The sequence below is a fragment of the Chelmon rostratus genome, chromosome 11 (genome assembly GCF_017976325.1).
Source record: "Chelmon rostratus isolate fCheRos1 chromosome 11, fCheRos1.pri, whole genome shotgun sequence".
NCBI lineage: Eukaryota > Metazoa > Chordata > Actinopteri > Chaetodontiformes > Chaetodontidae > Chelmon > Chelmon rostratus.
The window spans coordinates 12,342,937-12,368,362 of NC_055668.1; the positions used below are offsets into that span (position 1 = coordinate 12,342,937).

A 25,426-nucleotide genomic window follows, 5' to 3' on the forward strand; every position below is an offset into this window, starting at 1 on the left:
TGAAGCTACACACAGCAGGAACTGTTTGTGTGTGTGTGTGCATTCATGTTTATCCATCTCTGTTCTGTTCCATTTACACCTGGCTGAAACTGTAACATGAAATTGCAAACTGCAACATTTCCAAACCACTTGCTATCACCTCACTACCACCAGATATGTCGCAATTATTCACTTTAATCTAATAGAAAGTAAATAAACTTACTTTACAGAATAAAGTTCTTCTGACCATTTTTTTTGACACTTGTAAGATTTGATTACATCAGTAATGTTTTTAGCAATAAAGAAGGCTTAGATTTCCGTTATGATCAGTTGAGAAAGACATTATGTAGACTGTCAATCTATAACACTGTCCAGCTTTAAAACTACTTATCCTGTTCAGGGTCTTGGGGGGGGGGGGTCAGGCATCAGTATGTGCTGGGCGAGATGCAGCCAGAGCCCCTGGACAGGTAACCAGTCTATCACATACTGACAAACAGATACACACCTACGAGCAAATAGAGCTTCCAATTCACCTAACTTGTCTTTAGATTATAGGAGAAACTGGAGAAAACGCACAGACATGGGGAGAACATATCACAAACTTCATGTAAATGTATATATAGATGTATACACCCATATAATACATGTACGTATATCTAAAATATATGATCTAAATTGTGAATTAGGCCTTTAAAATACACAGACAGAATATTAGTAGAATATTCATAAGAAAAGGCCTCATTTATTTAAGTTTAAATCATTTCTTTATTATTCTTTTTAAAATGTGACATTCAGAAATGAAAATTCACCTTCAGAAAACTAGCTGGAAGGTATCATTCATTAATCCAAAACTCAAGTATTGCCTGAAAGAATAAGTACGCATTAAACCACTCACACGACCCAGGTGTATACACCATTACAAACATCCACCATTGTGAAAGTTCAAACACTGTTATTGTCTTGTTTAGTTCAGTTCATAATGATGAAGACAACAGAGGAAATCTGATTACTGGGTCCATTATATGCTTTCTAAACTATGGCAGCCTCACTACTCACTTTCCAAGGTATCAGAAAGAACACTGACATCAGTGTTTTTCTGCAGCTCCAATACTGTGTTAGCCTCTGTTAATGTTGTTGTTTGTACTGATCCAGATGCTCTCCGTCTTACTGCACCACTTGTTGTACGAGTGCATGTGAACGGCAAGGTGCTTTGTCTTCGCTGCTTAGCCACAAGTGTTGCATTGGCACTTTGACTAGCCACGGCAGGCAGAGATTCTTTAAGATCCTGTTGTGGATGACTTTGAGGTTCACTGCTTGCATCAGACTGCTGACTTTTGCCTGTCTGATGTTTTTCCAGTTTCTTCCTCTTTGTACTGTTAGTTTCAGATCCAATGCTTTCACTTCTTCTTTGTTTTCTCTTGTTAGGGCCAGAGCCCAAGTCAAAAGGAATCTGAATGTCTCTCTCCACAGGTAGATTAGGCAAAAGAAGCCTTTTTGATTTCTTGTGGCAGTTAGCTGGGGAGAAATAGTCCTCAAACACATTTTCATCTCCATCAGTGGAACATGAGGCAACACTTTTAAAGTCACCAGATAGAGTAACAGATCGTACCGAGTTAGAAAGTGACGTTCTGGCTCGTTTGGGTGTTTTCCATTCAATTTTCTGTGGTGAAGTAGAAATTCGTTTTGACGGCTCAACTGTAGCATCAACTACCTTGGCTAGTGACGTGAAGCAACGAGAAGAGTTCACAGCATTTGGGAAAAAATGGGTCTCAGTCGCTGTAAAAGATTTAGCTGCTTTACCTTTTCGCTTTCCCTTTTCAGATATGTTAGGTGATGATTTTATCTTTGATCGCCTTTTTTCTTTATGAAAGTTCTTGCCGTTGTCAGATCCCCAATCCTGGCAAGGGCTTTCTAATAAACCTACAGGTTTGTGTTTCTCTGCTGGCTTTTTTCTGACTGAGGTCCTTCTTGACTTTTTTGAATTATTCCTGTCTTCGACCTCTTTGTCACTGAAGTCAGGACATTTCAAAGGACTTGAAATCTGTTCTGGCACATCACTGCAGGGTGACAGCCAGGGCTTCACAGAGCCTTTGCTGTGGAGTTGTTCAAGATGGCCATGGTCAGTAACGTCACGTTGTGGTCTCCCTTCTTCCTTATCAGGTGAGTAAGCTGGTTCAGCAACAGAAGCACTGGAATCATCATCCGACTGGTCATCTGTATTATGGAAAAAATAATGAGAATTAGTTTTACGCACCTTATGAACTCTATACTTTATTTTTGTTTTTCAGAATATTTTTGCCAGATTTGTAATGGCTCTCAAGGACTCTCACTATATAAAACAACAAGCAACTGCTCCCACTTTACATTATGGAAAGCCAAAGTTAAGAAGAGACTGATGAAGAGAACTGCTCATATGGCAAGTTATAGAGACCAAGCACTATGACACATGGTGCTGTCACACACTTGCATGGCTTCTCCTACCACTGCAATGCCAAAGACACCCAGCTATCCTTGTCATTCCTCCCATCAGACACACATTGGAGTCACACATTGCTGCTGACATCTCTGAGTGAATGTCAACATTGAGCTTGTGTTCCAGGTGAAAAGGGTCCCGTCACCATTGACAACACTGTAGCGGGGCAACCTCAAACAGTGAGAAACCTGGAAGTGGCAAACTTTGCAGCAGTAGCCCTGAACTAAATAATTAGTACAGTAAAAGTACTGAACATGCTTTTAGTGATTTGGGTCCGGTTCGCTCACCGGACTGGCAGAAAAAATTTGGGTGTGGTGGAGTATCCTCTCCCCCTCCATTAGCCGGCTGATGTGCCTCTGAGCACACCCTTGAGGCACTTAACTCCCCAATATGCTCCCCGTGTGTTTCACTGCATGTTGCATGCTACATGTGTGTGTTTCAGTGAATCAGTGATGGTTAAATGCAGAGAGTAATTCCCCAGTTTGGGATTATTAAAGTAAATAAAATAAAATAAATAAAAAAATTTGTTTAAAGGGGAGTTTTGCTGATATCAAGCGCTGCCTTCGCTTTGAACAAAAGCACCTGCCAAGGGATGTGATATAATGTGCTGTTATTCTTAGGAGCGCGTGTGTATACATATTTTCTTAATAAGTCAAGTAAAGTACAAGCGCTATGTTGGATTTCAACATCTTTTGATCAGTAACAAGAAGATCACACTACATTTTCTTACACATTAATTTGAGGACAGTGGGAGTGCTCCCAAGGGAAGGTTTCCGTCCAGTGGGTGAGCAGGATTCAACCATTTGTGAAGCTGAAAGACAGTGACATGTGACATATGTTAATTTCTGGTATTTCAGAAGTATTGAAATATTGTAAGTTCATCAGCCTGTACATCTGCTGCTGCACATACCTGTGGGTGAGAGGTTTTCCCGTTTCTCTTTCATGTCTTTCAAACGCTGTGCCATGTAATCTGATCTTTTCAAGGCAGGGCTATAGACTATTCCATTCTCTTCATCAATGATGATGGGCGACACATCTGTAACTGTGGACAAATACAATTGTGAAATGACAAACTACATCAATTGGTTCTTAAAGTTTCTAAAAATTGTAACAATCTCTTACCTAGAGGTTGTTTTGGTGCCATGTCTTTCATCATCTTGTCTAATTTTTTCTTCATGCGTCTGTCATTTTCAGGTGTCCTCTCTGGAGAATCTTTTGGCTGCATGCAACGATGCTACGAGAAACACATACAAAAAACATTCTGAACAGGAAATAAATAAATGCATGTTTGAATACTTTTTCAAAGGTCAAAATCACTTCAATATCATGGTCATGTTCTCAACTAGCTGAGAAAAGCTCAACAGTAGACAAATTGTATTAGAACTCCACAACAAAATAAAAATCAAAACAAGTGCATTGAATCAGTGACAGCAATGAAATAGTACAAACATCATTTAGGGCAATTTTTTTTTTTTTTTTTTTTTAGAAAAAGTTTTTAGGGAAATTTCCACCAACAGGTAGAACAAATATGGGCCAACTATAACATTTCTTTTACAACACAAGAGGCTCCAAGGAGGTTACAATGAGTTAAGAGAAACCACAAGTTTACCTAAATACAAGCTGTATATATGCGTACTTATTCCAGTAAATTTAATTTGGTAAATAACTTTAAATAACTTTAATACTAGCTTCCTTGAGGACAAAGATAGGTAAAATGAGGTAGTGTAATTCAGCCAAACATAATTTTCTTTACATAGGGTGGTTCCAGAAGTCATGTCGATTTATCTCTGTGGATCAGTATGATCAGCGTGAAGCATTAGCTCTTGTATCAAAGTTTCTGCTTTTACTTCCTCATCCTTGATGTATGATACACACGCTACTAAGTGAGCTACCAGGGCACCCCAATATAATGAGCTTCATGGCTTGCTTTTGAATTTATTATGTGTCAAAATTTAAAATAGGACCACCTGACACCTCATTTACACATTCTGGCAAACAGTGGGCCAACACCAATTCACAATGACATCTTAAACTGTGACACCAAAATAAAGATTTCATGTAAATCTGACTCTGCTCACTTTCTTGTTCTTCAACACTGGATTGGTTTCATCTAAGGCTGGATACAACTCCTCATCCACACGCACACCGTCGTCGTAACACCTGGACATCATTTCACCAAAAAAAAAGCCACATAAAGAGATTTAAGTAATGATTGACAACAACATCTTGCAAAACTTCATAAGAACACAAACAAAATATCATAAAAGCGTTGAAGTTATGAGGGGCAGCCGTGGCCTAGAGGTTGGAGAAGTGGCTTGTGATCAGAGGGTCGTCGGATCGATTAAATAACTGGACTGGCAGCAAAATATTTGGGTGTGGAGTATCCGCTCCCCCTCCATTAGCCAGCTGATGTGCCCTTGAGCAAGGCACTTAACCCCCCCAATATGCTCCCTGGGCGCTTGAATGCAGCCCACTGCTCCTGTTTGTTTCACTGCATGTTGCATGTGTGTGTTTCAGTGAATCAGTGATGGGTTAAATGCAGAGAGTAATTTCCCAGTTTGGGATTATTGAAAGTAAATAAAATAAAATAAAATAAAATAAAAAAAAGTTAAAAGAGTGCAAAATTCTTAGTCTTATTCTTACCTGCCTACCCAGAGAACAGAGACCAGCCTTACATCACTTTTCTTGGCTTTCCTCCATGTAGCCAGATGACCATTGTTGAAGACTACATGTGTGACTTGTTTATTGAATGTTTTTGATACCTGGAAAAGAAAAGGCATTCAGGTTTTTGCATGTGTACTCAAGAAAAGGTGGCAAGTGTGTGTACCAAGTGGATGCTCAATCCCAAAAATGCAAATCAGTTCAAAAGGTTTAAAGAAGAATGGCGCATCGTCACAGCAAGCAATGACTGTAGAGCTTTACATTCTATTAAAATATCATTGCTGATGTGTTTTGGCCATAGGCCTTCTTCAGTGATGTACAAATCTAGTGTAAATACAGTGAATGGTATGAAATATAGTGCAAATTCGTTTATTCCTTGTGGTCTCACCTGAGCTCCCATTTCCTGCAGCTGCTGAACGAATGGTTTTGAATAGTTTGCTGTTTTGTCTGATGACCACACATCAACATAGGCAACGACATCTGCAGACACAATGAACAAAGTCATAAACCACAGGCCATAAAATTTAGTAGTAGTAATAGTAAAATAATAGTAATAGTAAAACCAAGATGATGAACAATACCTTTAAGAACTGTACAGTTGTTGGTTGTGGTCATTACTGTCCTCTGTAGTTCAGATTCAAGATTCACCTACACAAAACCAATAAAGACATTTTCTGAGATGGGAGATCAGCTTTCACTATTCAGAGGAATTTTACTCACCTTGACCTTTTTGAAATAATGCAACATATGAAGTCACTTGCCGGTCAATAATAATGAATAAACCAATTACAACAAAGCGCACACAACAGTCAATCAGTGTCACGACCAGTGCTGCAACTCCACAAAATTGATAATTACCTGAATAATCAGTTAATCTTACATGTGTAAAAAATAATGGCGCTACCCATAAGTTACCACAGCCCAAAGTGATGCCCTAACACTGCTGACATTGTCTGACCATCAAGTGAAAATAGTAAAACTGTAATATTTTTCAATAGTTATTATATCATGAATGTGTGAGATGTAGAAAACAGCTCATCACAGTCTAGAGGCTACATTTTTGCTTCAGAAAGATGATTATCAGTTAACCAACTAATCAGTTATTTGACAATTCATATCAAACCAGTGCAGACACAGGCTTTACATCTAAAGGTGTGCAGCTGTGCAGTTTCAACCTATAATGTCACAGTACTGGAAACTGGCAGACTAGTTTCTAAAAGTCTGACACTGCTCACCTCTGTGAGGTCCATACGATACTTCTGCCTGCAATTTCAACACACATTGCTTTTGTATTGTCGTGTATTGTAAATTCAATCGCTGAGAACCGAAGAGTAGTGTTAGCGTTAGCTGGGTAACGTTACCAAACTAAACCCACATAGCTAAGTTAACCGTGAAGCGAACGATGTTATCAAAAACAAAGGTAACCTAATAGATATATAACGTTAGTTGATGTGTAACGAACAATACACTAATTTGATCGAACATTTCAGCGATTTCAACTTAGATCAGTAAATCTCTATTTCCTTGCTAATGATGCTAATGTTATTGATATTTTTACAGTTAGTTTACGGTAAGTGAGCGAGCTAACTTACTTTGTGATTCTTAGCACTGGTGTGGCTAACTTGTCAGCGTCTCACGGAAGTAATATGACATACGCATTACACGTGTTTTGGCTATTAAAAGAACAAAAGCATGAATGCAGACGGAAACCAGTCATTTTTAGTACTTGCCGTCCAGTTACTTTAAGTAGCAGTGAGGTTTAAATAGCGCAGTTTTCCACAGTAACTGGGTTAACTAACAGTTGAGTCTTCATAGTTGGCGCGTGCAGTCTGTGATGCAATGCATTCTGGGAGAGAGGGCCACCATTGGCTTATACGTTATAAACGTCACCTCCAACAAAGAAGCGATCGCAAAGGGAATGTTGTAGCGTGTCTGAGAAGGGCCCTAGGAAGTGTATTTTAAACCTCGACCTTTCCTTTCGGTGAGCGAATTCATGTTTTAGAAGTGTTACAGCAGCAGTTTCTCTCTCTCTTGTCAGTCAAGTCTGTAAAAAAGATTTGATTAAAAAAGAGTCGTGGAAATCTTGTTCATTATAGGCCTCACGTAATAAATAAAATGTTTTATGATGTGTGCTTGGTTTCTGACAGAAAGATAGAGTACTTCATTGATCCCATGAGGAAAATTGCAGAGGCAAAGTTTTGGTAAAACGCACAAGTCTCCTCCAGTTTTTTTGCAGTGACTTAGCTAGATCAATCAAAGGCTGTTACAAAGTCAACAGTCTTCATCAAGTCTGTCATGTTTTCAAACTTAAGTTAAACACACAGGAATGTGTTTTAGATTAGGTTTAAAATGCCATTGACAGAGCTGGGGTAGGAGTATCTCAACTGCCTTACTCGCTAAGACTAAACCAACTCCAGCGGATATGGCTGGCCTGGACTGAGGTTGAATTTATTGTATGTGGTACCATGGCCACCTATTTAATTTCTTTGGCGTCCAGGTGCAGTTCACACTTTCAAAACTACAAGTTATGAAGTTGACATGAATCATCAAACACAGCCTGGTGTTCATTGGTAGTCAGTAACCTCAAAAATATTTCAAAAGTATACTTTTTCTAACTTGTTTCTTTAGACATCTCATTGTTTTTGCAGTCAAATCAGATTCAATATGCACTATGCATTTGGTAATCTTTACAGGTTGGATAGTAACATTATTCTGGGAGAAAAATTTGATCTAATCTTAGAAAGCATTGATTCATTCTATTTTGAATCATTGCCATGAAGCAAAGAGAACAATTTGTATCTCATATGGTTTAAAACAGAAAAGAGAATGAGCCATTTCAGGTAGTAGTTAAAAAAAATCTGGTTTCTCTAATATGATATGCAGCACATGGTAGCCCCACTACTTTACACATTCTGTACTTGACTACAGTCTCTCACATTACATGCACAGCCATCAGTAATTGTTTGGATTAAGTAGAAAGACACTGGTATGCACAGGTCTGAAGTGTCAGGGAAGATACTTGAGAGCTTCATGCATATCCATAACCATTTTCCCTGTATCAAAACGGTAAACACATATGAATAACATTTGAATTTCCATTAAAAGCCAGATGTAAACACTGTTGATGCCATTTCGATATTTATTAAATTAATCTAAAGCTAATTTATAATTAACAATGTTAGAAACTGTTATATAAGTCACATTAATCACAGAACAAAATATACCTTGTGTTCTTCTTCACTGTAGAAGCTTATGCACCAATTTCACAGCACAAATGCCATACATACAAAAGAAGTAAAACTGTAAATGCATGTACAATGTGTAAAAATCTAAGAAATACAACGAGCAGCACTACATTCATAAAATAAATCATCTTAACATGTGTGTTTAGATTATCACAAAATGCATCTGTGTTACTTTTCAGTACAACACACAGTTCCATGAGGAATTAAATGAAAAACCAATGTATAGGAAAGTCACGTAGTAGGTTGTTGGTCCGCCACAAGCCTTGAGAACAGCTCCAGTGCTCCTTTCTATAAGTCTCTAAACCTGTGCTGCAGGGATGAAACATTTTTATTCTGAAAGATATTCTCTGATTTGGTGCTTTGACGACTATGATGGGGGGTTGCTGTCTAACACTGTGGTTCAAGATCTTCCACAGCTATTCAGTTCAGTGAGGTGTGGTGGCTGTGAAGGCCGCAGCATAGACACATAATGGATGTTTTACAGTTATCAGAAAATAGGCCTTTTTCACTCAACATGTTTTGACATGTCCCAGTTGGAACAGCATGTGTAACGAATAATAAGAGAGTAATGATGGCTGCATTCCATTTAGCTGCTTCAGTTCTAAGGTACTGGTATTGTGCTGGGTCATTGTCACACTGTCATGACTTAATGGGACACTTTAATAGAACAGAGCCATTGTTAATGTTATTAATAACCTTCCTACTATGTCAAGTAAAAGTGCCTGCTGTGAATTAGACCTCTTCAGTATCACAATATGCAGCTTGCATTGTGAGTATAGTTCCAACATACATTGTACAAAATATTTCAGAAAACGCTTTGCTTTGTATTTAATTTTAAACAGCTTTAATAAGCAGTAGCTCTCACAGTTTAATTGATGTCCAACAGGGCAAACATTTTATAATTTCATGTTATAAAATGTTATGTTGATTTCTTATGTATTTACTGCAAAAAAGCAGTGTTCTGTAATACTACTATACTAGATAGTATATAGTACATACTGTATACAGTTAGTATGACGCATCTAATTGGGACACAACAACAGATTAGTTTAAAATAACACATTCTTTTGAAGCACTTCATTTTTTTTTTTACATCAGCACACTCCTTGCATGCTGTGGTTGGGGGTTACTTCAGAGTAAGATAAACCAACACTGTACTGCACACATAACTTCAAACCATTGACAAAACTGTTGCACTTTAAACCACTGCTAAAACTGTTGGACTGTCATTAAGTGAGACTGGAAGTTATTCCTACACCTGTACAGTTTATGTGACTACATTCTACCACAGCATTATCCTTTAGGATGTAACATCAATATCAAACAGAGTTGCTCCTGCAGTTTAGAGGCATAGAGGTGCGGGACACCTCCATGTGCACGGTGGACATGGGAAAGCGCTCACACTCTTCTTCGAGTGGGCTGCAGCGGCAGTGCAGGAGCACCTCTCTCACCTCCTGCCGAAAGTTGGAGTTGAGGAAGCCGTAGATGATGGGGTTGATGCAGGTGGAGGACATGGCCAGCAGGTGGCAGAGGGAGAACAGCAGGTTGTGGTGGCAGATGGGAAGAGCCTCCTGGTTCCAGTCTGATACCACATTGAAGGTGGTGAGAGGCAACCAGCAAAGAGCAAAGGCTGTAATGAGGGCAACCAGCATAATGTTGATCCGGCGGCTGTGGGTCATGCGCTGGCTCTCTGGAGTCCTGGCGCGGTTGAGCATGTCTTTGCGGTGGCGGAGCCGCACAAAAACTCGAACGTAACAGAGCAGGACCAACAATAGTGGACCACAGTACTGGAACAGCAGGAGCCACGTGGTGTAAGCGAGCCTGTGCTGCTGGGATGGCCACTGCTCCAGACAGGCCTCCATGTGTGGAGAGGCAGGGATGTAGGAAAAGAGAGAGCGGTATGAATTTGGAAGCGCAGATGAGTTTTTGTATGCGAAGGAAACTGGTTGAGGTGGAGATGTATTCTGATAAGCCTGAGGAGAGGCTTGGTGATGGAGTGGAGACTGGGGCAGGACTGGCATTACATTGGCATAGGGCTCATTTGTGAGGAGCTGAAAGGCCAAAAAAGGTGAGGAGGTGAAGCAGGCCAGAATCCAAATGAGAATAAGTGCAATGTAGGCCTGAGGAACGCTTGGTTTCCACCCAGAGGGGTTAATGATGAGCTGATGTCTTTCCAGAGCGATGAACACCAGAGACAGCACAGACACAGTCACAGACACACACTGGATGAATGGCACCAACCGGCACAACAGCGACCCAAACACCCAATGGTCCATTAATGTGTATATGACAGTGAAAGGGAGGCAGAAGACACACACCAGAATGTCAGAGAATGACAGGTTGCAGATGAAAATGCCGGTGACATTGACTTTTTCTCGTCGACGGGTGATGATGCAGATGAGGCCGATGTTCCCCAGCAGCCCCAGCACCATTGTAATGCTGTACCACACAACTAGACAAGCTGTGAGGACAGGAGACATAGTGCACTGCTCGTAATGCCTGAGAACAGCGAGGTCTGAGAGGAGCTGGGTCTCATTCTCCGGCCACTCCTGCACAGACTCACGACTGGTTCTACCCTCCTCCCACGGCGGAGAATGTGGAGAGGTGGAGCTGTCGAAGGACAGAGGCAGAGCTGTTGTTGACGGAGAAGACTGGCTCGTGTTGCCACTCAAGGACATCTCACCAGGACTTGAGTGTCACCAGCCTCCAGGTTCAAACTGTCCATCCCCAGCCCTCTGAAAACATGCATCTGAGACAAAGAGGGAGAAAGCACAGAAGGAGACAGAAATGTTTATTCCTAAGAAATGTGTTTTTGTAGTGTGTTATTGGACTGATTGGAGTATGTAGGATTTAGTGGCATCCAACAGTGAGGTTGCAGTTTGCAACCAACTGAATAACCCTCCCTGTCTAACCATCTAGGAAAGCCTACGATGGTGGGGAAACTCACAAAAAACCCATTCTGGGTTACTGTAGAAACATGGTGGTGCAACATGGGAATATATGTATTGATTTTACACTAACGAAAACATACTTAATATTATTCTGCATTTCTGCCATATTCTGCAAACCAATCCCCCTAAATGTTAAACACTGGTCTTTCAAGCATCATGTTAGCATTGTCATTGTGAGCATATCGCCATGCTGATGTTCGCTGACCCAAGTGCAGCCCAAAGCGCCGCTTTTGTTGATTTTGTGAACCTTTCTATATTGATTGTCTGCAAAATACACTTATTTTGATAAGAACAGTACACACTGTAATGAGGTAGATAATGAGAAACTATTTTCACACCTTCACAAACTGATTGAGGGAATGAATTGTTTTGCTTCAGCATTTTGTACTAAGCAATACTGCAGCTACACAGAGTAGTTTCAGTTCTTGGTCTATACAATCTCCCTTTTTCTCTTCTTCTTTACTCATGTTAAGAACTCAGACTTGTCAGCTCTCCTCCCTCTAATGAATCTTCCAGTCAGGTTTCAAGACTGAACATAATAGCTTAATGACAATTAAATTACTATGCATACATTTGAGCAGAGACTTCTATTTTTCAAGTCCACAACGAATGATGTAGTACGTCGAAGTGAAAGGGCGTGACATTGTCAGAATCCTAAAAATGGATTCCAGCTCTCTCCCCTGAAACCTCTCCATGTGCTGTGAAAACCAGCATCGCGAAGAAAATGAGCCTGTCATTTTCCATTAACGACACACACACTTTAGCTATCAGTCACTTCACACTGCATCATTACTAACCTACTCTGTCAGCGTGTTGCGTGAGCTGCAGGCAGGGTGGCACAGCATTGATCATCCTTTGTTCTGGGAGGAAAGACAAGTGTACTGTCACCAGTCACCAGATGTAACAAACAGCTGTAACAGAGCGGAGGAACCATAAACACAAGTAGGAAAAAAGGAAAAAATGCCAATTAATAGGCAAATTTAGTCCTGTCACGTGACAATGATGTGTCACTGTAGGATCCACATCCAGCAAGCAGTCACTATGATTAACCCCCTCCAAAACAAAATATCTGCCAGATAAGGAACACTGTGACCTGTCACCGCTCTGTCCATCATATTCTTCTTGTCTGCCTCAGTGAAGTGTCCTCCATCTCTTAGAAAATGCTGCTCTCTGACAGGGAAAATGAGAGAGCAGCTGGAAGTCATTTTCCTTGGACCAGATTCAGCTTGAGTCTCTCTTTTGTGTCATTTTGAGAGCAGTTGTGCTGTGCAACAACTGATATCCGTTTACATCCTTCATCAGTGTCATCAGAGTATCTTTCAAATGACGTGTCTCTTATCTGCCAACAATTCTCTGAAGCATTATCATGCTACATTAAGATTTTTATTTTTTTTTATGACTCACCATTGTGTTTCAAACACGTTTCCTTTTATGTTTGGAAAGTTCAATTAAAGCGTAAAGGTTTGTACGTATGAGCAATCATGGATGGTGGAATTTTAAGTGTTTTTTAGCTCATAATGAATTAGATAATTATAGTCATGTATATGCTTGAAACGAACCAAGAACAGAAGAAAATTCAACCTCCACGTTCCCCTCTGTGCAGTCACTGATTCATATCTAATCATATAAAATGTGATAAATAATGCTTACTGTATTAATACGGTTGCTTGTTTCCCTCTTATTACATTTTTACAACTTAAATCCCCGTTTTTCATTACAGCTTCACACCAGACCACCAGTGAATATAATTCCACTTACTGTATCTGTTGCTGTAAATTCATTTAGCACGCAATAAACAAACAAACAAGAAGACAGTGGTTCCATATGCTCAGTCAGTGGCACTATTCACAAACAATTTTCTTCCTCTCAGCCTGCGTGTGGAGGAGCAGGATGACTGGCAGCAGGTGCTGTGGTGTGTTCAACCTGAGATAATTATCCAAGCCTTATTTATTCTCTGCTGGGGATGTCAGGGATTGTGGCTGACTCCTCCCAAGACACTATCATTAGAAATACCTTCATGTCACGGGTTTTCTCCACATTTCCACACAGTACATGAAAAATCAAAGCAAATCAGCTCCATATTCTCCCACATTTTTCATTTTTTTTGTCACCAATTTTCCTGCTGAAATTGAATGCGCATTTCAGAGCTGCCTTCTGTACACTGCTATTGTTTGAATCCATCATTCAGGAACATTTGCAATGCACCTACAGAACACCTGCAAATCTGTGCAGCTGCAAGCTGACAGTGGAGAAACAACACAGCATACATTTTTGAACTGATTAACTAAAAATCTCCCTGATTTTCCTTGACAAAGATCGCTATTGTACGTAATACATCATTGTTGTGTGTCAGAAAAAAAAACAGCACTCACATGCAGGTGGGTTGGCTGAGTGCAGTGCCTCTGATGCCGAGATGACAGAGAAAATGATGCTCCGAACAGGTGTGAATCCACAGAGCTGAGAGTTGGAGAAGGAGCTGAACATCACATCAACCCGAATGTGTCTGTTCAGCAACAGCCCCCGTATTATTGGGCTGTTTGAGCCCTTCAGGTGCCAGGGACCCTTTGAGCATTGAGCTCTGCTGTCACACAGTGGTGCATTTATTCAATTACATCCTTAAAATGGCACCTGCTATAAGAGCTGTTACAGAGACACAGAGCAGGCAAGTAGAAAGCAACGGTGGGGCAGGTTTGAATTTTCATCATCAGTTGGATTTAAAACATGACAAGTAAGATGAAAAGGAAGGTTGATTAGTCTTTATTTGTAATTTACTGTATGTCCACACTACAGACAAGTTGATAAGATGTGAAACATATGACACCAACAGGCAGTTTGGACCTCAGTCATCCCTAACAAGCAGAGCTCACTTTGTGTGTTCAAACAGGCTTGCACTCTTTGGTCTCGTCTAACTTCAGCACCACCTTGGCAGAGCAGGCCTCAAAAGAAAGAATATAACTCCAAGATCAAAAGAAAAATCAACTGGTCTTTTTTAAAAATGGTTTTGCACAAGCTTGGGACTGTACAGAAATTTTTAGGGATGTATTGTAAGAGGTGATCATACATTATTTCTGACTTCCCTTGCAAGAGATGTAAAGGTGCATTTTGCTACATGCAGAGCCTTACTACCCCCCACCACAATCAGCCAGATAGTATGTCCAATATGTCAGTTTGGTTAAACACAGAACACATATTTATTTCATTTGTCACAGATGAACATTATTTCTCAGTTTTTCAGTAGTTTGGGGCTCACTGGATGATTACAGAGAGCAGAATCAGCATATGTTTCATGTAAAATTAGCATCATATGTTGCCAATTTGTTACTGCTGACGATGCAGCACTACCAAGGAGAGGCATGAAAGTCTTACATGCTACAGCAGCTCAAAGCTTCCATCCTACAAGAGCACATCATGCAGTGTCTCACCCATTTAGACCCAAAGTCATGCAGCGTGCACACCCTGCACGTAAAGGCATAAAACACAGCTCAAGCTCTGATGCATTTGTGGTATTGACTGAGCGTAAGTGTGTATCAGTGTGTGCATCAATGAGGTTTTGAGTCAGCTGGCGGGAGTTCAGTAAACACACCAGCTGGATGTTGCGTTCCAATGAAACGCTGCGACAGATGGAAAAGAACTGAATGCTAATTTGTCCGACTTCTGTCGAACATAGCAGAGAACAGTTTCCACTGCACCAGATCTGCTGCTGAGACCTCTTCCAAGTGTTATCCTGTCGATTCACCTTTTGGAGGGTTTTTCAAACCTTTGATCTGCTGGAAGAAGCAGTCAGAGTGGCACAGGACAACCAGTCCCAGCAGACAAACTAACACATGGAGAGAAGCCTGGAAGAGTAAATAAAAGACATCTGTAAGCAACAACTTTCAAAGCAAAATACATTTTATGTGCAACATACTGAATATGAAAATTAGACATTAAAACATAGACATAGAACAGTAGAAAGGATTTACAGTTTACATTAATCAAGATGGCTTGATCAGTCCATCATATATCATTTGAAAGTATTGGTAGTATTTAAGTGTAATAATCTTACTATGTGAAGGAATCATCAGTTGCCACTGTTACTATTTGATAATATTTTATATTTTTGGTTTTATCTGCTGATTCATCTTTTACTGCCACCAGAAACTAAATAATAAAAATGATAGGAATAATAATATAAGAAATGGTGCATTTGGCCATGCTTTTTCACTGAGTTTCACAAGTTTTTATATAAATATACATTTAAACATAAACATATATTTTTTTATTAAAAATGTTCTTTCACAGTTTTAAGTTTCTTTATGCATAAATTCTACATATTCAGAGCTTTCCTAATTGCAAGGTGGTGTGGTCAACACGAAGCTGACGTGTGTGAAAACTCTCTATTGAGTGCTTTATATTAAAGAGCGTATATCATTATTGATAATAGGTGAACAGTGATGCATTATCTGTTATCAGATATTTGTTTTAAGGCGAAGAAGAGCAGCAGGCATGTAGGCTTGGTTGATATCGCAAATTAACAGCACATCTCGCTGAATCATGACATTTCCACCCATGATGAATATTAAATGTTCTTAGTACTAACTCACAAGAAATTCGTTTTTTTTTCCAATAATATTTATAATCTACTTTATTCAACAAATGCAAAAAGAAACATTAGTGAAAAAGCAGCCAAGGAAACAGTCTGAAATATAAAAACTGTTTTCTTATCTGTAAACTTTTATTGCTGAGATAGATTAATTGCATTGCAAATAAAGCCACAAATTGTAAACAATTATTAAAAAGATATAGAGTGGATCAACCATGACATAGTAAACAATGTACTTTGAAACTGTCATCCAGCTGTTTCTCAACAGCTGTAATCACAATAAGTCTGTCTTTGTACTGTGCAAGACAGGAAAAACTATGGAAAATAAAGCTTCAACAAAATCCAGCTCTGTACTTTTCTATACTCATTACATAATAAACAACCTGTAACAAATAAAAAACCATAACACAGTATCAAATTAAGATTTAAAAAATTATCATACTAAGGGCTGATTGGCAAAAGTGAACATTACAGTAAATGTTCAGACATTTGGTTGAGTCTAACTGTCAATGTCGGAAGCTACATAATCCCAATGGTGCCATGATCAAATACAACAAAGCTGCAGGGTTCACTTTATAAAGTGTAACTGAAAAAACAAAGCAAAACAGAAAACGGACTGAAAGAGAGCTCTTTCAGTGGAGAACAGGAAGTGTTTTACTCATTGCACATCAAAAGAAACAATTGCTCCTTTGGTAGCAGCTATCAAACAGGAGTCAAATCTGTTTGCAGCAAACCAACATGTGAACTGTCACCAGAATGACTCCCAAAAACTGACAAGTATCCATTACATTAAATACTGAGTGGGACTAACGACCGACAGACCACTACAACAAACCATTAGTGAGCATTAAAAATCCCCAAAGTACAACATGAATACAGAAAGTGATGACAGGCAAATAAATGATCTGCACCTGCAGCTTTTAGACCCCATAATAACATACATTTCTTTGACTTGGCAGTAACATTTTGGAAAATGTACTTCTTCCCTTTCTCGTTTAGTTAGATGAGATGATTGGTACCTTTCTCATACTTGAATGCTAAATATGGCAGGACTGCCAGCAGCTGGTTAGCTTAGCATAATGACTGAAAACAATGGATAAACAGCTAGCCTGGATCCGCACTGATTTGTACAAAAACGTGTTACTGGAGATTTCTTGGCTGGGACAGACTACCTGCAGTCTTTCTGTCAGCATCACAAAACATTTTCACACCAGCTTTTTTCAGTTTTTTGATTCAACAAATGTTAGTTACTGAGCTTTAGAGGTGTTGGTACTGTAGGTGGAATATTTTCTAACTTTCAAACAGAACCGGGATGACCGTTTCCCCCTGTATCCAGTCTTTATGCCAAGCTAAGCTAGCCAGTAGCTGGCTTCAGCTAAACAGGCAGACATGCAGGCGGTGTTAATCTTCTCATCTTACTTTCCAATACTTCCCTAAATGTCAAACTGTTTCTTTAAACATCAGATCAGTTGACAAAAAAAATTTAGTACAAATGAGAGAAAAAAAACTCTCAATTAATAAACTTAAAACCATCCAAAGATGAGAGGCAGCATCTCAAGCAAGAAGTTCTTCATTCAGGCTACAATATTACAGCCTACGAGGCACCAGCTGATCTTTGAAAGAACACTCTAGCCAATCAGAGTTTTCATAAAGGCAGGTTTGTTGAAGGGCCAGTGATACTGGTTGGGGACAGGACCATTTACATTGCACTCAAAGAAGGAGAACATGGGGAACCAAATGCGGGCCCTTCGGCTGTGCTGGTAGGCCCGGGTGTTGGCCAAGGTGTGGTAGTAGAGGAAGAGGCGGGTGGTGATGTAGAAGGCGATGAACACGTCGATGGAGTAGTGCTCGTGAGCTGCCAGAATGAAGAAAATCCCAAACAGGTTCAACACCCAGGAGATGGTGTGAATCAGATTCCAGGATCGTGGAGTGTCTGCAATTGAACGGAATAATTAAACACCCTGAAGATAGTTGATATTTTTTATACTGTCAAAAAATCCCATGAAAAGACCAAACCCAACAGTGAACTGATCCTCCTAGCCAAAGCCTGGAAGACGAACACCAGCACTAGGTTGCACCAGTTATGCACCAGTTAAGTTCAAACGCAGCCTAGTTTGAACATAATTTAGGATGGAGTTTATGTACAATAGTTACAATGTAGTTACAAGTTAAACCTTACACCTTTCTCTTAGTAGCGGCATTATCCTATTCCAACATAGGATAATGCCACTACTAAGAGAAAGGTTGATGGTTTCACCACGTGATGTCACTGTTATTTTGCGCTTGCTGTAGATTAAGGCTGTATTGTTATCAACTAATCATAATGCTTTGTCCTAGTTTTCATAAGTTTTTGTTGTTGGTTTGTGATTAACATTAGCTATTTTCAGCCGTTAGCCTGTTTGCTATTCTGTAGCAAAGTGTTCAAAGACGAGTGGGCATAAGAGGCAACACAATAATTAAAGAACTACAAGAATTGTAGTATAGTAGGAAAATAGTGCGTTAAGATACAGGTTTAGTATCAAACCAACCAGCTTCAATGTATTGTTTAGTGTGGACTTTGCACCCTAACTTAAGAGAGACCAGGCATATTGCGTATGCAACAGGCCACTGTAATTTATGTTGAATCATCTACACCCTCCTGCTGCTGGCACAGCAAATGTGTATTAGTCCACAGCTGAAAGTAGTCCCCAACTAAAGCACGATTTATTCCCATTTAAGTAGCGTTTGCAACAAACTACAGTGTCCAGCGTATTCAAAGTCTAATATAGGTTAATCCTCTGTACCATAGTGCTCCACTATTATCAAAAAGCTATTAATAACATACTAATTGCAAATACTCCTTGGTAAGTTTACTAAGTTACTTATTAAGTTTGCTAAGAACTACAGTGCCCAGCTATAGTTTTAAATGACAATTGGACATTTGTGTCCAATTTTTAAAGATTTCTTCAACAGGAACCAGTGGGCTCGGGATTGAGAGCCACAGACAGGGAAGGGAAGTCAGTATAGAGAGATAAACTAGGATTCATAGGATATGTTGACAATAAGAAAAATATAGAATAATGTCAGTGTTATCCTTTAACAAAGCTCACAAAATCTCTGGAGTCATACATTCTGTCGTTGGACGCAAATAAAACACTCACATTCAGTCACAAAAAAGTTGAGCATTGTGATGACAACAGTATGTCCACTGAACATGTAGTCTCCACACGTTTGAACGCCTGTCAGAGTCATTCCAAATCCACTCCAGATCGCTAGCGCCCTCTGTATCTTTCCCAAGGTATCACCATATGTCTGGGGAACAAAAGACAGTAGCTATCAGTCGTGCTGTGAATCACAGCGGCAGCTGTTCATCTATTATCACAGTGGGAACGCTGAGCCAAGAATAAACTGTCACACTGCCAGTAGCAACAAGAGTTACTGGCCACTTGAGATCTGAAAATGGCAAACCATATTTGATCACATAATCTTGTGTTCTTCCCACCTTACTGGCACATTTCAGGTGCTGCCCAGGCACAGAGAGCGAGGTGACAAACATGGTGCAACAACGAAGCAAAAACACAGTTCCCATCAAAGAACACAGCCGTCTGAAGAGAATGGACCTGAAATATAGACATTTAGATGAAGGATGAAGGACGAATAAAACACAGTGTATCAGTGGTGGGAACAGCTGGAACTGTGACTACCTGTGTTTGTGAAGGAGCAGGATCAACAGGAACATGTAACACAGGATGACACCACAGGCTTCAGCCATTGCAAAAGCCCAAGGGATTCTAGGAACACTGTCAGAGTACAAAAACACGTGCATCAGTGTGTAGATTAGACATGAGTGATAAGAGAATGTGTACATGAACTATGGAGTCTGAGTAGTTGCTCAACATGCACTGCATACCTGTCCAGAAATATGTCAGGCAGTGGTGGGTATGTCCTCATGTCTGGGACACGCTCGTGTACGATGACCATGACAAAAGATGTAAATCCAAACACAAAAAAGACATACAAGGAACTGAGGACTGTCTTCCAAACCTCTGGGTCCAATCTACCAGCCAGATGCTGCCTACACCTCCCGTTGGAGTGTATATGACACAGCACCGCTCCTGAACCGTAGCCAGATCTATCACCGTTCCTCAGCCGCAGTTCAGTCCCGTTACATGAGCGCTCACCTCCGTTATACCTCCTGTCGGCTCCATCGCAGCTCCACTCGACCCCTGCGGTGCCAGACGAGAGCCCAGCAGGGAGACTGTCTGTAGGCCGGAGACCCAGCACCTCCAGCTGGGCCTGGTTCTGTCTCTGGATCCGGCGGAGGGCTATGGTCAGCCTCTTGATGTCTCCAAGCACGGTGAGGCCCAGCGGAGGCCCGCGCAGGTCGGCCTCAGTGAGAGCCAACAGGCTGAGGCCGTCCAGCCGGTGCTGGGTGCACAATAACTCCACATACTCCCCGAAACCTTCTTCCTGCAGCCACTGGGCCACCCGCTTACAGCTCCAGGCACTCACACTGTCCTCTGACGGTGCCATGCCACTGCAGATAGAGACATGCACAGTGTTAAGTCATTAACGGCATGTTAATTAACTTTTGATAACTGAGTACCACTTCTCTCTGCACTGTTTTCACCTCTTGACTTCATCAGTGTCTTCGTCACTCTCAGTCTCATTGTTTGAATACAAAACTGCCCGAAACACACCCCTTGACAGTACCACTCAATCTGCATACTATTGATCACAACTGCACAAATGAGCTCAGCTCCCACTAACAATTATTTTACTTCTCTATTTCTCTTCTATTTACTTTCTCAATCAATCAACTTGTTGTTTGGTCTATTAAATCAGACGTTTTTCCAGAATTCAATGTGACTTCTTCAAATGTCTTGTTTTATTCCGTTTACAGGTACAGAACACAGAGAAAAACAGAAATCCTCACAGGAATAATCACATTTCTGCCATTTTTGCTTGAAAAAGGACTTAAACAATTAATCTATTGTTTAGATAGTTGGCAAACGGCTTCCTCTTGATCAACTAATAGATGAATTGATGAGGTCTAAGATGAGCTCCTCCGTCATTTGTTCTGTCTAGAGTATATCTAAAATATTAGTCAATTAAGTAGTCGATGTGAAAATGTATCAGCATGTATTTTGATAATAAATTCATCATTTAGTCCTTTATCAGGCAAACTCTCTGGTTGCAGCTTCTTGAATGTGAGACTTTTCTACTTTTCTGTTTTAACATCATGTCAGACTGAATATCTTTGGGGTTTTGACTGTTGTTGACACAAAACATGTAAGATGAAGACATCATCTCGGGCTCTGAGAAACTGTGACCTTTTCAATAATAATAATAATAATAAACTTTATTTCTGCAGCACCTTTCATCCAAGAAATGCAGCTCAAAGTGCTTTACAACAAAGAAATCACATGCAGCAAAGAATAAACACAAAAACAGGCATAGAAATTCATGTAGAAATTCTGACATTTTATGAACGAAAGAAAAGGACACTTTTGCTTAATAAATGACAAAAATGATTAAGAATTTATTTTAAATGTGACTGTCTCACTCAGCACTAACATACAGTCATTAATATGTCCTGGGCTCTTATTTGATGTTACTCAGCACTACTCACTGCAGGCTACTCAGTGCTATTACATCATCTGTGTTCAGATGTATGACTGTACACTAGAGCAGCGGCTTACAGTATATACGTATACACTGGCACCATGCACTGATCCTCATAAAGCAAGCTCGTGTGTTGTGTCAAACCAAAACAGGCAGGAGTTCAACCTAACTGAGTGTGAGTATCCTCTCTGATCCATAGGTGTCATTTCACACTGAAAAACAGGGAGTCACCGACCATCCAGGGTTTACAACGAACAGGCAGAGTAAGTTGGTTCCTCTCCCACAGAAAGACTCTGGAACTGATGAAATGCTGAATCTCTGCTCTGCACTTTTCTCGGGTTTATCCTTTGGCCTCTGATAAGCTCAGCACAGCGCTGCTCGCCCTGTGCTCCCTGCTGCTCCAAAGGTCTGCGAAGCTCAGCCAACACTGACTGCACTCCTGTTTACTACTGAATATGAGCGATACATGCTGATTGGACAGCAGATACAGACTTAAAATTACCCAATGAAGCGACCTTCAGTTTCCAGTAATGCATGAGATAGCACAAAGGTTTTTAGGGAGGTATTAGACTTATTTTTATGATGAATAAATGTACAGATTCAAGGTGCTTGTACTTAACTTAAGTATTTACACTGAATGCAACTTTATAATTCTACTCCACTACATTTCAGAGGCAAATATTGTACTTTTTACTTCACTACATTTGTCTGACAGTTTTAGTTACTTTTGAGATTACAAATTTTATACCCTTCGTGTATAGTGAAACCATGTATCTCCAAAATTGTTGATTTTGAAACTTTTCTGATGAACTGAAGGATGAAGTGTTCCTTTATGGCTTGAGGAAATTCTCCTGCTTCTTAAGATAAACAAACTATTTAAAAATCCCTCTTGGATTAGCAGGAAAATGCATGGTAAAGCTGAAAACAGGGCTGTTTTTCTGAGCTCATGAGACGTTGACTTTTTAGAGATGATGGCTTTATGCGTTGCTGTAGATTAAACTACCTGAAAGTAAATAGAGCAGCTAAAATTAGTTTAACTTTTAACACCTACAGCAGTAAAATGCCACATACACATTGATGCAGCAGTCATATCAATCTAAAAACATCAGATATAACAGTATAACACTGACAGGAAACATTTCACTGCACAATGAGTACTTTTACTTTTCACATTATAGCCATATTTTGCTTATAATACTTTAACTAAAGTAAGGTTTTGAATGCAGGAGTTTTATTTGAGGTGGAATACTTTCACAGCATGGTATAAATACTTCGCTTAGGTAAAAGACCTGAGTACTTCAACCACCACTGGTCTAATGTCATGATAATATCAGCCTATGTTTGGTGTTACCGACACTTACTTGAACTTGTATTCAAGTAAAGAGGTCAATGAAATGTCATTCCCCCAGTACTACTCACGTTTTCTGAGAGATTGACAGTCACACCTAACATGACATCATCTGTACTAACATACTGTTTAAGAAATAACAGGACATTAGATTTAACCTTCGGCTGCTGATGAACTATCACACCAACTAAAGTTTGGCGTATGTCCGCCATCAGTAATACAGATCATATGGTGGCTGGCTGCCAGTGGAGGATCCATACAGAACAACAACTAATCAGCTGATCAGTATTAAACATTTACACATCTGAAGTCTAAAGGAACTCACCTGGGTGGCTGCTGCTGTTCCCCTCAGAGAGAAATCAGTTATTTTTAACTAGCCTCTAGATTTTACTGGCAACATCCTGCAGCTTCTCTGTCTGAGGCTTTACTTAGGGACTCATAAGAGCCATGTCAGCTTGTTTGGCTGGCTTACAGTGAGTCACAGTGAGCAGTGACACACAACTGTGTGACAGAAAGCCCTTCAGTGTGTGTGTGTGTGTGTGTGACGCACAGCTTGACAAAGGGCTCATAGTCTGTTCACCACAGGGTCACAATGCAGCGCCACACTGCTTCATTTCAGCATTAGATCAATTTTTAGAGATTAAAATCACATTTCTATCGTTAAGTGGGAAAGTTCAACCATTGTTTTCTTCACACAGACAAAAAAAGTAGGGTAGATGTTCGGATGAGGACAAACAAAGTCGCAGAAAGTTGATTTGGTCGTTTCAAACTTACTTTTAAAGAGTATATCGAAACAGCAGTCGGCTCTCTTACCACAAATCCGCTGTCAGTGAGCCGTCGGAGGGTGTGGACGAGCTGCCTGTGCGCGTCTCAACTCGCAGGACTTTCTCATGGCCAACATGCTTCTGACAGCTAGGCAACAGCAAACAGGAAGAGGCAATAATAAACAACACGTGTAAAGAAGAGCTGGCGGCCTCGTGCAGGGCTGCTGCTTTAAGCACACTGACATCTGCTGGCCAGATGTAGCACCTACACTAGGGTCTGTTTACAGGTTTCTCCACATACCCCTAAAAATTCATTTACTTTTTTATTTATTTTGTGTTATTTCATTTTATTTGTTTGCTTGGAGTTTGACCAAAAAAAAAACAAACACTGGTTTTAAAACCAGCAATGTGACTGCAGACACATTTCCGTGAGTTAGAGTTCGGCTGACTGTGCCAAACGGCACCACCTGTTTTTGACAGTCAGAGGCTGAGCAGCCACAGAAAAGGCAACAGGGAGTGGCGTGATTTAGTTTGAGGGAAATAACACCCTCTAAAACTTAGTAATGGCTGACAGGAAACCAGCCCCAGGTGCTGCCTGTGAGGTGAGGTGTGATCCACAAGACTCCGAGCAGAGAAATGTCAGCAACAGAGACCCAGAGGAGGAGCAAAGGCGCACATGTGAGAACGAGGATCCGAAAAGGACGTGGGAGATCCCGTCTCTCCAGGAGCTGGAGGAGGTTTTACATTCAGCTCCACGCTCCTGTCGCCACAGAGATGAGGTGTGGCCCAACCTGTATCTGGGAGACATGTGAGTATCCCGTGCCTTGTTTGAGTTCACGTATGCATGTCTGAATTGTTGCTGATGCATGAATAAAATTTGGTATTTGTGTCAGGTTTATGTCTCACGACAAGCTCGGGCTCTGGCAGCTGGGCATCACTCATGTTCTGAATGCATCGCATGGAAAGCTGTGCTGTAAGGGCAGTGATGATTTTTATGGAACAACCGTGAAATACTACGGAGTCCCGGCCAACGACCTGCCAACATTTGACCTTTCACCTTTTTTCTACCCTGCTGCTGAGTTCATTCACCAGGCTTTGACATCAGGAGGTACCACAAGCTGACACGCATCTCGTTGGTGACACTACATAGAAACACCCTGTATTATCTTTGTTTGTGTCCTCTGTGTTTTCCAGGAAAGGTGTTTGTCCACTGTGCTGTGGGTGTGAGTCGCTCAGCTGCGCTGGTCCTGGCCTACCTGATGATTCATCACCACCTCAGCCTCCTGTCCTCTACGCGCTGTGTGCAACAAAAACGCTGGATTTTCCCAAACAGAGGCTTCCTGCGACAGCTTATAACCCTGGACAAAAAACTGCAGGCCGAAAGGTCAAATGAAGCAAAATGAACAACCCCTCAAAATTAAACTGTAGAATTGTCCCCTAGTCAGCAGAAGTCAATGTGCTCGTTTAGACGCACACCATGCAAGACTGTCTCCATTTGTACCATTTACTGTATCTATGCACTAAACAGTTCAACTGTGTCCATCCCTCCCCTCCCTTGCCCTCTGCTGATGTGACTTCAGCAGTGACATAGTGAGTCCCTGTCTCCCCCACCCCCATCCCAGACCATTGGCATCACTGAACAGACCAATCAATGCAACAGCAACGTTAAATAACTCTGCATCCAGTCAGAGAGTCCTCACTGAACACACAGAGCTAATTTTGGAGCCAAACAGCCACCTGCTCGCGTCCCTCACTGAGCTGCAGGCTCTGGTGGCAACGGGACAGTGGACACAGGCAGCAGGACCAGTGCTGGGGTCTG

At 40.7% G+C, this 25,426-nt stretch overlaps 4 protein-coding genes across 6 annotated transcripts in view; 1 reads left to right on the plus strand and 3 right to left on the minus strand.

Moving 5' to 3' along the window:
- Positions 1–6,938, minus strand: part of mcph1 (microcephalin 1) — a 29,436-nt gene extending 22,498 nt beyond the window's left edge. The window contains exons 1-9 of one of the 2 annotated variants that reach the window (XM_041947351.1): positions 6,844–6,938; positions 5,695–5,761; positions 5,502–5,593; positions 5,096–5,214; positions 4,531–4,612; positions 3,575–3,686; positions 3,363–3,494; positions 3,183–3,263; positions 1,036–2,193 (exon numbers count right to left, since the gene is read on the minus strand). In XM_041947351.1, the coding sequence (XP_041803285.1) occupies positions 1,036–2,193; positions 3,183–3,263; positions 3,363–3,494; positions 3,575–3,686; positions 4,531–4,612; positions 5,096–5,214; positions 5,502–5,593; positions 5,695–5,728 (1,810 nt within the window). In that variant the 5' untranslated portion in view covers positions 5,729–5,761; positions 6,844–6,938. Of the gene's footprint in view, positions 1–1,035; positions 2,194–3,182; positions 3,264–3,362; positions 3,495–3,574; positions 3,687–4,530; positions 4,613–5,095; positions 5,215–5,501; positions 5,594–5,694; positions 5,762–6,705 lie in introns of both variants that reach the window. The other variant, XM_041947350.1, reaches the window with a different exon arrangement.
- Positions 6,939–9,677: 2,739 nt separating this feature from the next.
- On the minus strand, positions 9,678–13,797 carry LOC121614146 (neuropeptide Y receptor type 4-2-like). The gene is made up of 2 exons (XM_041947936.1): positions 13,682–13,797; positions 9,678–11,107 (listed from the first exon to the last, which is right to left on the minus strand). The coding sequence occupies exon 2, from the start codon at positions 11,034–11,036 to the stop codon at positions 9,678–9,680; it is 1,359 nt and encodes a 452-aa protein (XP_041803870.1). The 5' UTR covers positions 11,037–11,107; positions 13,682–13,797.
- Positions 13,798–16,016: 2,219 nt separating this feature from the next.
- LOC121613967 (sphingomyelin synthase-related protein 1-like) lies at positions 16,017–23,759 on the minus strand. 2 transcript variants are annotated; one of them, XM_041947708.1, is made up of 6 exons: positions 23,657–23,759; positions 19,781–20,407; positions 19,575–19,670; positions 19,373–19,490; positions 19,032–19,182; positions 16,017–17,824 (listed from the first exon to the last, which is right to left on the minus strand). In XM_041947708.1, exons 2-6 carry the CDS (start codon positions 20,401–20,403, stop codon positions 17,520–17,522), a joined length of 1,293 nt encoding a protein of 430 aa, XP_041803642.1. In that variant the 5' UTR covers positions 20,404–20,407; positions 23,657–23,759; the 3' UTR covers positions 16,017–17,519. The 2 variants fall into 2 exon arrangements, with proteins under 2 accessions (XP_041803642.1, XP_041803643.1); XM_041947709.1 differs by having other exon boundaries at positions 23,618–23,755.
- Positions 23,760–24,170: 411 nt separating this feature from the next.
- Positions 24,171–25,010, plus strand: si:ch211-223p8.8 (dual specificity protein phosphatase 13A family protein). Its single transcript, XM_041948079.1, has 3 exons — positions 24,171–24,415; positions 24,501–24,715; positions 24,802–25,010. The coding sequence occupies exons 1-3, from the start codon at positions 24,171–24,173 to the stop codon at positions 25,008–25,010; spliced, it is 669 nt and encodes a 222-aa protein (XP_041804013.1).
- The last annotated feature ends 416 nt before the right edge of the window (positions 25,011–25,426 follow it).

Excerpts from the sequence above, each read along its gene's own strand:
- si:ch211-223p8.8 (XM_041948079.1), top strand. The coding sequence starts at position 24,171 with ATGGCTGACAGGAAACCAGCCCCAGGTGCTGCCTGTGAGGTGAGGTGT. Across the intron at positions 24,416-24,500 it reads AACCTGTATCTGGGAGACAT|GTTTATGTCTCACGACAAGC; the intron begins GTGAGTATCCCG and ends TATTTGTGTCAG. Across the intron at positions 24,716-24,801 it reads CCAGGCTTTGACATCAGGAG|GAAAGGTGTTTGTCCACTGT; the intron begins GTACCACAAGCT and ends TGTGTTTTCCAG.
- LOC121613967 (XM_041947708.1), bottom strand. The coding sequence starts at position 20,403 with ATGGCACCGTCAGAGGACAGTGTGAGTGCCTGGAGCTGTAAGCGGGTG. Across the intron at positions 19,671-19,780 it reads CCTGACATATTTCTGGACAG|TGTTCCTAGAATCCCTTGGG; the intron begins GTATGCAGTGCA and ends GTACTCTGACAG. Across the intron at positions 17,825-19,031 it reads CAACTTTTTTGTGACTGAAT|ACACTCCACGATCCTGGAAT; the intron begins GTGAGTGTTTTA and ends GTTCAATTGCAG.
- LOC121614146 (XM_041947936.1), bottom strand. The coding sequence starts at position 11,036 with ATGTCCTTGAGTGGCAACACGAGCCAGTCTTCTCCGTCAACAACAGCT.